Genomic DNA, 14,614 nt, shown 5'->3' on the forward strand with positions numbered 1-14,614 from the left:
AGAAGGTGCAATCCTTGTTGTAGCATAATTTTGAAAAATGTGGATGACATTATCTTACCAGTAATTACTACATTTATGGATGAATGATGTGAAACTATTTTCACTATTTATGATGTTAACTAGTTTATTACTAAAAAATACATTATATATGCAAATCATTCAAAAACCTTTTCAATTTCTGAAAGAAAAGTTTAGAATAAATTTTTTTTGGGGGGGGTGCAATGTACTAACACAAAATATTGTTTGTAAAATTAAAAACTTACTGAATGCAGGTAGTCTTTTTGATGCCAAAAATGCATGGTTTAAACTTTTTAACCACTTGCTTTTATGTCAAGTCAAGTCACCTTTATTTATACAGCGTTTTTTACAATACAGATTGTATCAAAGCAGCTTTACATTGATAACATGAAAATAATACAACAAAGTTTGTAGAAAATTGTGTCATCGTCCACCTTAAGTAAGGCAGATCAATAATGTTGTTGAATATTGAATGTCCCTAACTAAGCAAGCCAAAAGCCAAGGCAACAGTGGCAAGGAACCAAAACTCCATCAGTGACAGAATGGAGAAATAAACCTTGGGAGAAACCAGGCTCAGTCACTCAGTTCTCCTCTGGCCAACGAGCGAACAGTGTATGATTATGATCCAGAAAGCATTACAGGTCAGAAGTCAGATTGGATCAGAACATTCACAATATTTATCCAGTCATCACGCCGGTATGGAGACGAGTTTGTTGAGGATCAGTGCCGATGGCTGTCGTGTCGATGAGGCCTTCACAGGACTGGCACTTCAGGGATGCATCATGGATGGGTCCAGGCGCAGGTCCTCCATCGGACGTGGATACGGCCGGGATCCGGCTGACTTCAGTAAACGGGAGGGACTGGCTGACACTTCAGGGATGCATCATGGATGGGTCCAGGCGGAGGTCCTTCATCAGATCTGGATACGGCCTGGATCCGGCGGACTGCGGTAAACCTCAGGATAAACAGAGAGACTAATATTAGCGTAGACGCCATTCCTCTTATGATGTAACGAGTACATCAGAATTTTTGGGAAGTGTTCCCGGTTCCGGCTGACCTAATCTATGCAGCCTAACATTGAATTATAGAAGTCTATAATGTATTATGTGAATGCTAGGTCAAAGAGATGTGTCTTTAATCTAGCTTTGAACTGACAGAGTGTGTCTGCTTCCCGGACAATGTTAGGAAGACTGTTCCAAAGTTTTGGTGCTAAATAGGAAAAGGATCTACCGCCAGCAGTTGATTTTGATATTCTAGGTATTATCAACTGGCCGGAATTTTGAGATCGCAATAGACGTGAAGGACTATAATGCGTTAAGAGCTCGCTCAAGTACTGCGGAGCTAAACCATTAAGTGCTTTAAGTAATCAGCAATATTTTAAAATTGATGCGATGTTTAATAGGGAGCCAGTGCAGTGTTGACAGAACCGGGCTAATATGGTCATACTTCCTGGTTCTAGTAAGAACTCGAGCTGCTGCGTTTTGGACCAGCTGTAGTTTGTTTATTAAGCGTGCAGGGCAACCACCCAGTAGAGCATTACAATAATCTAGCCTTGAGGTCATGAACGCATGAACTAATTGTTCCGCATTTGTCAATGAGAGCATATGGCGTAATTTAGATATATTTTTAAGATGGAAAAATGCGGTTTAACAGATACTAGACACGTGACTTTCAAATGAAAGATTGGTATCAAAGAGCACACTCAGCTTCCTAACCGACGACGAAGACTCGATAGAGCAGCCGTCAAGTGTTAGACAGTATTCTAGATCATTACGTGAGGAAGTTTTTTGTCCAATAATTAGAATCTCTGTTTTTTTCAGAATTTAGTAGTAGAAAATTACTAGTCATCCAGTTTTTTATATCAGATATGCATTCCGTTAATTTTGTGAATTGGTAAGTTTCGTCAGGGTGTGAAGAAATATACAGCTGAGTATCGTCGGCATTAAGTGAGAATAAAGAGTATCAACAGTGAAAACTAATGCCATGCTTCCTAATGATATCTCCTAATGGTAGCATGTACAGAGTGAACAGCAACAGTTCTAGTACTGAGCCTTGTGGTACGCCATACTGAACTTGTGATCGATAAGACATCTCTTCATTTACTGCTACAAACTGATATCGGTCAGATAAGTATGATTTAAACCATGCTAGTGCAATTCCACTAATGCCAACATAACGTTCGAGTCTATTTAAAAGAATGTTGTGGTCGATAGTATCAAATGCAGCACTAAGATCGAGTAACACTAATAGAGAGATACAACCACGATCGGATGATAAGAGCAAATCATTTGTGACTCTAATGAGGGCAGTCTCAGTACTATGGTACGGTCTAAATCCTGACTGGAAATCCTTGCAGATATCATTTCTTTCAAGAAAGGAACACAGTTGTGAAGACACTGCTTTTTCTAACATCTTTGACAGAAAGGGTAGATTCGAGATCGGCCTGTAATTGACTAATTCTGTAGGATCAAGTTGTGTGTTTTTAACAAGCGGTTTAATCATAGCCAGCTTAAACCTTTTTGGTACGTATCCTAATGACAAAGATGAATTAATGATATTAAGAAAGGCATTTATGCTAGGGTTTCACAATATTGAAAGAAAACTGACATTGCAATGTTTTGTTTTTCAGCAATAAATTGCAATACGAAAGCAATTTCACCAGATGATTGAATAACTCTGCTTGGAAAGAATTAATCCTTCTAGAATGATTGGGGTGATTTTGTAGGGGAGTGTTAGGCTTCGGTTAGGGCTTCGGGTCAACTGGGAGAAGAGAAGAGCAAACTCGCCCCCGCGCAAAGGATCTCTTTTCTTGGTATGGAGTTGGAATCGGTCAGCCTAACAGCACGCCTCACAGAGGCACGTGTTCAGTCGGTGTTGAACTGCTCGAATTAGTTCAAACACAGAGCAGTGGCCCCACTGAAACACTTTCAGAGGCTCTAAGAGCATATGGCATCCGCAGCTGCTGTGACGGATCGCAGGCCGAGTCCTGAGATGGGCATGGCAGCCCGGCTTGTACCGGATTTGTATCACCCTGTACTGCCGCCAAACCTTCAGCCCTTGGTCATACCCTTCGTTTCTACGGACAGGTGTTCCCCTAGAACAAGTGTCCAGGCATGCTGTAGTCTTCACGGATGCCTCTGCCACCGGCTGGGGGGCCACGTACAACGGGCATGCAGTCTGGGGTCTGTGGGCGGGGCCTCAACTGCAGTGGCACATCAACTGCCTCGAGTTGCTAGCAGTACACCTTAATCTGAGCCGCCTCAAGGGGCCGCTACGAGGCAAGCATGTAGTGGTCCGTAAGGACAACACTGCGTTTACTGCGTACATCAACCATCAGGGTGGTCTACGCTCCCGCCGCATGTCACAACTCGCCCGCCATCTTCTCCTATGGATTCAGATGCATCTGAGGTCGCTTCGTGCCACTTATATCCCCGGCCTGCTCAACCGCCCAACCGACGAGCTCTCACAGCAGCCAGTGCTTCCGGGAGAATGGAGACTCCATCCCCAGGTGGTCCAGCTGAATTGGAGGCGCTTCGGGACCGCACAGGTAGATCTTTTTCCCACGCCGGACACATCTCACTGCCAGTTGTTTTATTCCCTGACCGAGGGCTCCTTTGGCATGAATGCGCTGGCACACAGCTGGCCCCCGGGGCCTACGCAAGTATTCGTTTTCCCCAGTGAGCCTTCTCACACAAACACTGTCAGGTCAGGGAGTACGAGGAGTAGGTCTTGCTAGTTACGCCTTAATGGCCCAACCAGACCTGGTTCCCAGAACTCATGCTCCTCGTGACAGCCCCACCTTGGCCCATTCCTCTGAGAAAGGACCTGCTTTCTCAGAGACAGGGCACTCTATGGCACCCGCCTCCAGACCTCTGGACACTCCATGTCTGGTCACTGGACGGGACGCGGAGGTTCTAGGTGACCTACCCCAGGCGGTGGTAGACACCATCATTCCCCTCTACGAGGCTGAACCTGAATTGGAACCTGTTTGTTGAATGGTGTTCTTCTCACCAGGAGAACCCCCAAACTTGCTCGATCAGAGCAGTGCTTTCCTTCCTGCAAGATGGGTTGGGGCAAAGGCTGTCTCCATCCACCCTCAAAGTGTACTATGTTGCCACTATCGCTGCACATGTGCTATTCGCACATCACGAAGGTTCCTGAGGGGGGCGAGAAGACTAAATTATCCTCGCCCTCACTCAATTTGTCTTTGGTGTTTACAGCACTGCAGAGACCACCCTTCGAGTCCTTGCAGTAAGCGGAGTTAAAAATGCTGTATTGGAAGACAGTACTCCTGGTTGCATTAGCCTCCATTAAGAGGTTAGGGGACCTGCATGCATTTTCGGGGGACGAATCGTGCCTGGAATTCGGCCCGGCCAACTCTCACGTTATTCTGAGACCCTGGCCTGGATATGTGCCCAAGGTTCCTGCCACTCCCTTCCGGGACCAGGTGGTGAACCTGCAAGCACTGCCGCTTGTTATAATTAATTATAAATATACAGTGCTCAAGTTACAAATTGAGTTCTCTTTCGCGTCTTGAATGGTTTAAAAGGTTTAAAATCACATTAATGTTTAAACTGACAGGTCCTAAAATACGTTCACTCTATGATGGTTAAACTTTTCAATTAATCCGAGAATCCCGTGGGCTTCGAACCTGGTCTATACTGATCAACTACGATCCCACACAATGAGAATTCCTCTGAAAAAATCCTTAAAGACAACCTGTGGGCATCATTTTTAAGGGATATGTTTCATAATTTAGGGTATTATGCTAAGTATTCCTCACTGAGTGCTGATTTCTGCTTGGCTGCCATTTTGAGTGATACGCTTCAAGGTGAGCAAAACAGATAAAGGACAAACACTTACAGCAAAAAACTACTATACAGCAGACATAGGCATATGATATAGGTTTCGTTTGTGTATTAATGAGCACATAACTAAAAACAAAAGTAAAAGAAATATAACTATTAAAATATAACTAAATGTAATGCATCACATAAAATTCTGAGAACATCCTGTTACTGTTTTTCACTGTAAATGAAGGTCATGCTTTTTTACATAGAAAAACAATTTTAACAATTATTATATACATATTTAATATGTATGGTAATGTAAAGTAAATGAACAATTAACATTACTGTAGCATTTTAACCAAATTTAAAAAAATATATTTTAATAAATGATCTAGTTATTAGTAAATTATCTTAAGTACATTCAACAAGCAGCTCTGTAGAGACTGAATTCGATGTGAGATCATTTCTTTAATTTCATGAGAGGAAAACACACAGCACAGGTCAAAGGTAGAGGGGACAAAGTATTCCCTTAAATACACACAGCTACTTTTGTCAATTTGCTTAGCGCAACTTTGCTTTCCACTGGTTAATGCTGCGTGTTTGTTTCTGTTGTGGACATTTTTCTGTCATTCTTTTTTATTTTATTGTGTAACTCACGATAATATGAATACTTGAGATAAATACGTAAAATATATCCAAAAACCTGTATAATCAATAATCTCTTTGTAAGCAAACAGGGCGACTTGCAAACAAACAACTTTCTATTGGCTTGACAGCTAATGTTTGTGTGTCCAGAGCACATGGATTGATTTTTTTTTTTTTGGAACAGATTGTCCACCATAATAAAATGTTAAAACTGGGAACTGAAGTCAAATTGTGCACCATCATGTATAGGTCTCTGTGAAGGTCTCTTATCATTGCTTTGGAGTTGGACTAGTGATTCAGGGAATTCTGCGTGTTGTCGAGAGCGTCTCAAATGAGTAAACATTTGCATTACAGCTGCTGAATACCAGCTCACCATATTTGGACAGGTGGAGATAGAGACAGAATTGAGCGATAAAGCATTGAGTAAATCATTACAGGGGCGGATAGAGTCCAGTGGGAACATTTCTGAACACTTTCAGTGGTTTCCAGACGAGCAGAGACATTCATGACACCATGATGCGGGACAAGATCTTGGTGATTTTTGCTTTAGCTTGGCTTTACTGTTCTTTGGGACATGGACAAACTGACACTAGCATCCCGTGTGACGATAAACGTGTGGAAGATGTTGTCAATTTAACTCTCTCCAAACATAACGAGATATTAACCGAAGGCGCAAAACTGGCTCTCTATGAAATCCTGGAGGCTACAAAGGTAGGAGTTTTGCTCTTTGCATTCAACAATATTTTGCAGATCTACACAACTTCCTTAAGTACAATGCTGTAATTTCACACAGGCTCAGAGTGAATTGGGGGACGTTCTGTTTGTGCGCTTCACAAGCAGAGAGAGCGACTGTCCCGCGGGAGGAGACAAGCTCTGGCATCAGTGCGACTACCTGCAGCGAGTAGATGCGGTAAGATCTGACCAAGTTATCTACGTGAACATGCACATTCATTATCGCAAAATAAACCCCAGCATTTAGAAACAAGCTATGCAAGAAATCTAAAGAATATCAATTATGCAGGTTAGAATTAACTATACAACATTTTGATTGCACAATGGCACTATTGACCAGTCACGATCAATAATCTAGCCTGACAACAGCCTTTATCCATGACCCTAGTCACATTATATTAGGGGTGTAACGGTACACAGAAGTCCTGGTTCGGTACGAACCATGGTTTTGGTGTAATGGTTCGATACGAGTTACAGGAAAAAGCAACAAATCCCCAATGCTAGGTTACTTTTTATTATTATTTTGAACAGACAGTAGTGCAAATTACAGTTTGTACCACCTAGCAGCATTTAGTCCCCTGAGGTAGTTGGTACATTACAGCCTCCTATAGTGTAGTAAGCACTAAGCGATAAACAGAACGCACTCTTGCCAATTCCCTCCAGATTCCTGATTAATGATTAGGGATGCATAGGGGCGCTAGTGAGCTATGGTCGCACTCCCCTGCAGCTCCCGCAAAATTATTATTAAATTGACTTTTTTTAACATTAATTTCTACATAAAGAGTTTTCCTTGCAAGTTGGATTAGTTTTGTTTATACTCATCGGCTACAAGATGAAAGCGAGCTTGAAGACACAATCCTCAAAAAGGAATAGGGATGCACAATATATCGGCCACCATATCGGCATCGGCCGACATAAGCGCAAGTCTGTCATATAGGCCGCATAAAATTATAATGTGAACATCATAAAAATTTGGATTTAGATTTATCGGCCAATATATCGGTTATCAGCTTTCAAACATAAAGAATTATCGGAATCGGCCAAAATGTTCATATCGGTGGATCCCTATTAAGGAATAGTTGGTTTGAATAACGTGTTGTGTGTAGCCTACTGTTACGAACTACTCTGAGAAACAAAGGTTGAGATCCAAACGCAGCTTTTATTGAGTAATCCAGAACCGTAATCCAAACACAGGCAAAGGGTCAAGCGCAGGAAGGCAGTCCAAACAAACAAACAGGCAAAAGGGGAATCCAAGAAACAGGCAAAAATCAAAGAACCTAGAAACATGAAACCAGAGAATGCTCATAAATGCAGAGTAACACTAGGCAAGACTTCGCCATGAATGACTGAGATAACCAGGCTATTATGGGGTGAGATAATGAGCTAATGAGTCACACAGGCGGATGTTATCATGGCTGATTAGTCTGGGCAAAGGATTATGGGGAATATAGTCCATGATAATGTGGTGATTGTCCGGGGGTTGAGTCAGAGTGCCCTCTGGTGGCCATCGAAGGCACTCCAGCTGGTGATCATGACACCTAATGCTGGGTACACACCAAAAGATAATCGGGCTGAGTTTGGGCCGATTTCCCCTCTTCCGACAATCCTAGCTATGTCCTGATTATCTTGATGGTTCTACAGATTATTTTATCAGATTTTTCCCTTGGTGTGAGGTGTGTTAAGAGTGTCCGAACCTGCTCGGAAGAACGTCGGAGCCGCCCCGATCGCGAATCGTAAATATTCAACATGTTGAAAATTTACGATCAGAATTCCTGATGTGTGGGGAGAACCCCGAGGACAAACACGTGTGCACGCTCTGGAGATTATCACGTAAAACGAAACAATATCCAATCAGAAAGCGAGATGATGGAAGACGAAAGCTTAACAAACGCAGTCATGGCGCAGCACAAAGTGATATGGAGGTGGACAACAGAAATGGAGGATCAGCTTGTTGATAATTCCAACAAGTATTGTTGTTCCAACAACAAAATCATTCCAAACACTATCATCGCAATTTCTTCCTGCATATCGTCCGCCATGCTTATTCTGAGGTCTCGCGAGACTTTGCGAGATTTCCTGTGTTGCACTGTATGCACTGAACCGTGACGTCCGTACTGTGGACGAATACATGTACCGCTACACCCCTACATTATAGCATGGCTTCTTATTACTGAAATAACTGTCTTTCTTGTTTTGGGGTAACGTACATTTTGTGGTTCCTCAGGCACTCAGAATCTGTCATGCAAAAGTCCTGTTTACAGAAGCAGGTCGAGAGTTACTGGTGCATGACTGTTCAGGTATGTTGTATTATGGCTGCCAGCTGAATGTTATAATAATATCTCATGTCTCATTTCTTTTTTACTTTACAGCAAATGACACATTTTTCCATATTTAAAGGAATTAATAGCACTTTTATGCCTTAAACGCAAAACAACTCTGGTGCTGTTCTTGTGTCGGTCAAAAATTACCTTTTTTTTTTTTCTCAATGAAATGATTGTACTATATTTTATTTCAATAATGTTTTTTATTTAATATTTTGAGGGGATTTTATGGTACTAAATTATATTTATGCAGTAGTTATAATCCATTTATTCACTTTTTTTAGCATAAACCTGAAAATGAAATTTCCAATTTTAACTGTCATAAATCTTGAATGCTTTGAAGCGCAGGCGGAAGTTTGGTCCCTTTTTACAGACGACACTTGTCAGATTATTGCTGAAGTGAAAAAAGTCTGAAAAAGTGAACTTTAAAAAATTTACATTTTACATTTACTGTTATCAATTTTTATATGAAATAAATTTCCCAAAAAATGTTTTACTCTAAATAAAACCATAAATCTGAACAAGTTGTGTTCCAAATTTGAGGTTGATATCTCAAAAAAAAATAGCTTTTAGTAGGATTTTGTTTGTGCGCAGTACCAAATGGTTCCACTAGATGAAATTTGTCTCAAAGTGCTCATTTTGACCGCGTACAATAAAAGTGTGACTATTTTTGTTTTTCAGGACCATTTAACCTTTTTGAATCATGTCCATGATTTTTTTTGTGTGTGTTCAGTAAGTGCCAAAACATTTACCAAGTTTTGTACCATTCCGATGAAGTAAAAAATAAAACAAAACGTAAAATGTTTCGATCAAAAATGGACGAACAGCACCAGAGGATTAATATGATTAATGAGATTTGCTTAACTATCCTCAGATTCATCCCGGACATCACAGCATCTGATTCAAAGTATTTAATCAGTAGAAATCAGAAGACAAATGTACAAGACTGTGTACTCTTCCCATAATGCACTGCGAATTATGAAATTGGGTTAAAAAATGCCATATTATAAAACTATTTATGTGTAGTCCTTACATAAAACATTTAAACATTTACCAATACTTATATCAGTAGTTTGAAAATGTGATTTCCATTTTAATGGCGACGCTGGCTTCTCTGATTGGTGGATCTGTGTTGAGGATTCTGGGTAGTGTAGTTTTTCCACTATGAATTAAACAGTATTTTTTAAAAGGAATTGAAATCACTCATTAATGGTGGAGTACATTAAATTTTACTCTCTCTTTCCTAAAATTCTCTGACAGCTGAGCCGGCTATTTCCTCTAAAGTTGCCCATTGTCTGGGCTGCCCTGAAAACATTGACTTACATCAGGAAGAACTGAGAGAACCGCTCATTCATTCTTTGACCAAAGCCAACAGTGTGGTCAATCATATGCACTTCTACATCTTTAAGGACTTTATCTCGGCAACAAAACAGGTACAGTTTTTTCTTTCCGTGATCCTGTAGCTCAGCTGGTAGAGCTTGGCTCTAGAATAAAAGGTTCAATGGGCTTCTGTGTAGAACCCTGGGGTTCTTGACTCAATTTTAAAGAACACTTTAGGCCAAAAAAGTACAATATGAGGAAAAATGTTTTAATCTTGTTGTTAATAATTAAAACTAAATCCATAAAATGGTCCCATGATGGGAACCCCTATATATGAAGCGCCAGACAGAACCCAGAAGACAGAACCCCAAGGTTTTGGATAGAAATTTTAAGTCACTTAGAACCATTTCTTCTAAGAGTGTGTAGCAACACAATTGGTGTGACTTTGGGTAGATGCATAAAATCACCTCATTTGATCCATTGAGCTATTTTATTGTTGATTGGGCTGCGTTGTTAATGTTGTGGTGTTGTGGTTCTTCTCTATGTGTAGGTGGTTGCTGGGTTTAGGTACAAAATCCAGTTTAAAATTGAGAAGAGCAACTGCACCAGGAAGGAATTCAAATTCGTTACCGAGGAGTGTCACCCACTGCAGGAGCAGACCGTAAGATTCACACCACTTTTGTATTTTAGTGGAAACCGTGATACTTTTTTTCAAGATTCTTTGAATTTCATTTATTTGAAATAGAAATCCGTTATAACAATACAAAAGTCTTTAATGCATCCTTGCTGAATGAAAGTATTAATTTATTAAGAAAATTTTGTAAAAAAAATTTTTTTTAAACTTACCCCAAACTTATAATATTAAACATTATTATCTATTAATTTAGTCTGAGATTGCACAATGCACTTTAGTAACACTCAAAGATGTTCTTTGTCTGACAGAATGTTGAAAATGTTTAAATACATAAATGTATGTTATTACGAACCATTCAAGGAAAGTTCTATGTAAAAATTTGTGAAAATATACTTAATAATAATTCAAATATAGTTGAAAAATTAAAAAGACAATTAACAATAAATAATTAATTCTAACTTTTAGTTTATATAACAATTCTGATGTTTTTCTCGCAATTGCTAGTTTATATTTCGCAACTCTGACTTTCTCTCGCAATTCCTAGTTTATATCTCGCAATTCTGATGCTTTTCTCAAAATTGCTGGTTTATATTTCGCAATTCTGGCGCTTTTCTTGCAATTGCGAGTTTATATCTCGCAATTCTGATGCTTTTCTCAAAATTGCTGGTTTATATTTCGCAATTCTGGCGCTTTTCTTGCAATTGCGAGTTTATATCTCGCAATTCTGATGCTTTTCTCAAAATTGCTGGTTTATATTTCGCAATTCTGGCGCTTTTCTCACAATTGCGAGTTTATATCTCACAATTCTGACGTTTTTCTCGCAATTGTGAGTTTATATCTCGCAATTCTGGTGCTTTTCTCGCAATTGTGAGTTTATATAATGAAATTCTGATGTTTTTCTCGCAAATGCGAGTTTATATCTTCCAACTCTGACTTTTTCTCGCAATTGTGAGTTTATATCTTGCAATTCGGACGCTTTTCTTGCAATTTTTTGTTTATATCTCACAATTCTGACGCTTTTCTTTCAATTGCAAGTTTATTTTCCGCAAGTCTGATGCTTTTCTCTCAATTGCTAGTTTATATCTCGCAATTCTGACACTTTTCTCACAATTGTGAGTTTATATTCCGCAATTCGTATGCTTTTCTTGCAATTACTAGTTTATATCTTGCAATTCTGACGCTTTTCTCGCGATTGTGGGTTTACATCTCGAAATTCTGAGTTTCTCGCAATTGTTAGTTTATATCTCACAATTCTGACACTTTCTTCCAGTTGCGAGTTTATATTGCAATTCGTGTGCTTTTCTTGCAATTGTGAGTTTATATCTCACAATTCTGGTGCTTTTCTCGCAATTGTGAGTTTATATAATGAAATTCTGATGTTTTTCTCGCAAATGCGAGTTTATATCTTCCAACTCTGACTTTCTCTCGCAATTGTGAGTTTATATCTTGCAATTCTGGTGCTTTTCTTGCAATTTTTAGTTTACATCTCACAATTCTGACGCTTTTCTTTCAATTGCAAGTTTATTTTCCGCAAGTCTGATGCTTTTCTCTCAATTGCTAGTTTATATCTCGCAATTCTGACACTTTTCTCACAATTGTGAGTTTATATTCCGCAATTCGTATGCTTTTCTTGCAATTACTAGTTTATATCTTGCAATTCTGACGCTTTTCTCGCGATTGTGGGTTTACATCTCGAAATTCTGAGTTTCTCGCAATTGTTAGTTTATATCTCACAATTCTGACACTTTCTTCCAGTTGCGAGTTTATATTGCAATTCGTGTGCTTTTCTTGCAATTGTGAGTTTATATCTCACAATTCTGGTGCTTTTCTCGCAATTGTGAGTTTATATAATGAAATTCTGATGTTTTTCTCGCAAATGCGAGTTTATATCTTCCAACTCTGACTTTTTCTCGCAATTGTGAGTTTATATCTTGCAATTCGGACGCTTTTCTTGCAATTTTTTGTTTATATCTCACAATTCTGACGCTTTTCTTTCAATTGCAAGTTTATTTTCCGCAAGTCTGATGCTTTTCTCTCAATTGCTAGTTTATATCTCGCAATTCTGACACTTTTCTCACAATTGTGAGTTTATATTCCGCAATTCGTATGCTTTTCTTGCAATTACTAGTTTATATCTTGCAATTCTGACGCTTTTCTCGCGATTGTGGGTTTACATCTCGAAATTCTGAGTTTCTCGCAATTGTTAGTTTATATCTCACAATTCTGACACTTTCTTCCAGTTGCGAGTTTATATTGCAATTCGTGTGCTTTTCTTGCAATTGTGAGTTTATATCTCACAATTCTGGTGCTTTTCTCGCAATTGTGAGTTTATATAATGAAATTCTGATGTTTTTCTCGCAAATGCGAGTTTATATCTTCCAACTCTGACTTTCTCTCGCAATTGTGAGTTTATATCTTGCAATTCTGATGCTTTTCTTGCAATTTTTAGTTTACATCTCACAATTCTGACGCTTTTCTTTCAATTGCAAGTTTATTTTCCGCAAGTCTGATGCTTTTCTCTCAATTACTAGTTTATATCTCACAATTCTGACACTTTTCTCACAATTGTGAGTTTATATTCCGCAATTCTGACTCTTTTCTCACAATTGTGAGTTTATATTGCAATTCGTATGCTTTTCTTGCAATTACTAGTTTATATCTTACAATTCTGACGCTTTTCTCGCGATTGTATTTGTAGGTTTACATCTCGAAATTCTGAGTTTCTCGCAATTGTTAGTTTATATCGCAATACGTATTATTTTCTCGCAATTGCTAGTTTATATCTCACAATTCTGACACTTTCTTGCAGTTGCGAGTTTATATTGAAATTCGTGTGCTTTTCTCGCAATTCTAATGCTTATCTCGCACTTGTGAGTTTATATCTCGCAATTGTGACTTTTTCTTGCAATTGTGAGTTTATATCTCGCAATTCTGACGCTTTGCTCGCAATTGAGAGTTTGTCTTGCAATTTTGACTTTTTTCTCACTATTATGTTTATCTTGAAATTCTGAAAAAAATAAGTCAGATCTGTGAGATGTAAACTCACAATTACGAGAAAAGAAGTTGCAATTCGCAATTCTAACTATTTTTTCAGAATTGTGAGATAAACTCGCAATTGCATGACAATGTCAGAATTGTGAGATAAAAACTCACTTTTACCTTTTGTTTATCATTTTATTTATTTTGTGGTGGAAACAAACTTCCATAGTCATGTATAGAAACAATTTCAAAGAAAGTGTACTTGTAATGTGCACTTGTACCCTCACACGTACCGTTGTTGTTTAGGAGGTTTTGCAGTGTAACTCCACTGTGGATGTGGCTCCTTGGAGACACGAGGTCCCAGAAGTGCATGTTGAATGTCAGTCAGCTGTCATGGGGGTGAGCCACTCATCAATATATTTACACATAAATTATATATATTCAATTATATAGATCATTTTCACCCCATAAAGTGTTGCGATAGATTTTCAATGAATGTTTGTGCCCAACATCTTGCTTTCAGGAGTTAACAAGATTCAAACGGCCACCAGGCTGGTCTCCACTTAGGGTCATGCCGATGCGCCCATTGAGTCCTAGTCCCATGCCGATGCAACCATTGACTCCTCCTCCCATGACGATGAAACCATTGAGTCCTACTCCCAAATCCAAAGAATCCTCAGAGGAATCCAAGGAGCACATTAGTGCAACCCAAAGCACACCGCTGAACTGTCCTACCAAACCCTGGAAAGAGTTCAAGCCCGTCACTGACAGCATTGCTGCTCCAAACACTACAGACCCGGCCACAGCAGACACTGCTCTCAGCGATATGGATTTGATGTGATGAGCAGTCCGTGTTTGTTTGTCTTTATGCGCTCTGTGGTTAAATGATTATCTAAAATAAAAAAGAAGGCAAGGATGAAAGAAAATGCAACTAACATTCTTATAATGTGTTTTATGGAGTTTTGTCAGTCTTTTATTTGTGGATTAGAATAATTCACAGTTGTCTCATATTTCACAATAAAGAGGAATATACAAATATGCTATTTGATGATTTTTATTGCTTGTCTATCTATACAACGTAATAAAATTGGATTTTTTTTTCCAAGAAGATTTGTATGCAAAAAAAAACCTGCAACTAGTAACAGCGACTTTATCTCACATTTTTTTTTAAATTA

General features: G+C 39.0%; 1 protein-coding gene across 1 annotated transcript; it reads left to right on the forward strand.

Annotated features, from left to right (window-relative positions):
* Positions 1-5,675: 5,675 nt before the first annotated feature.
* On the forward strand, positions 5,676-14,542 carry kng1 (kininogen 1). The gene is made up of 7 exons (XM_081383905.1): positions 5,676-6,164; positions 6,247-6,363; positions 8,410-8,482; positions 9,767-9,939; positions 10,377-10,487; positions 13,746-13,838; positions 13,963-14,542. The coding sequence occupies exons 1-7, from the start codon at positions 5,967-5,969 to the stop codon at positions 14,278-14,280; spliced, it is 1,083 nt and encodes a 360-aa protein (XP_081240031.1). The 5' UTR covers positions 5,676-5,966; the 3' UTR covers positions 14,281-14,542.
* Positions 14,543-14,614: the final 72 nt, after the last annotated feature.

This window comes from Scardinius erythrophthalmus (assembly GCF_964197995.2).
Source record: "Scardinius erythrophthalmus genome assembly, chromosome: 14".
Lineage (NCBI taxonomy): Eukaryota > Metazoa > Chordata > Actinopteri > Cypriniformes > Leuciscidae > Scardinius > Scardinius erythrophthalmus.

Excerpts from the sequence above, each read along its gene's own strand:
- kng1 (XM_081383905.1), top strand. The coding sequence starts at position 5,967 with ATGATGCGGGACAAGATCTTGGTGATTTTTGCTTTAGCTTGGCTTTAC. Across the intron at positions 8,483-9,766 it reads ACTGGTGCATGACTGTTCAG|CTGAGCCGGCTATTTCCTCT; the intron begins GTATGTTGTATT and ends ATTCTCTGACAG. Across the intron at positions 13,839-13,962 it reads GTCAGTCAGCTGTCATGGGG|GAGTTAACAAGATTCAAACG; the intron begins GTGAGCCACTCA and ends TCTTGCTTTCAG.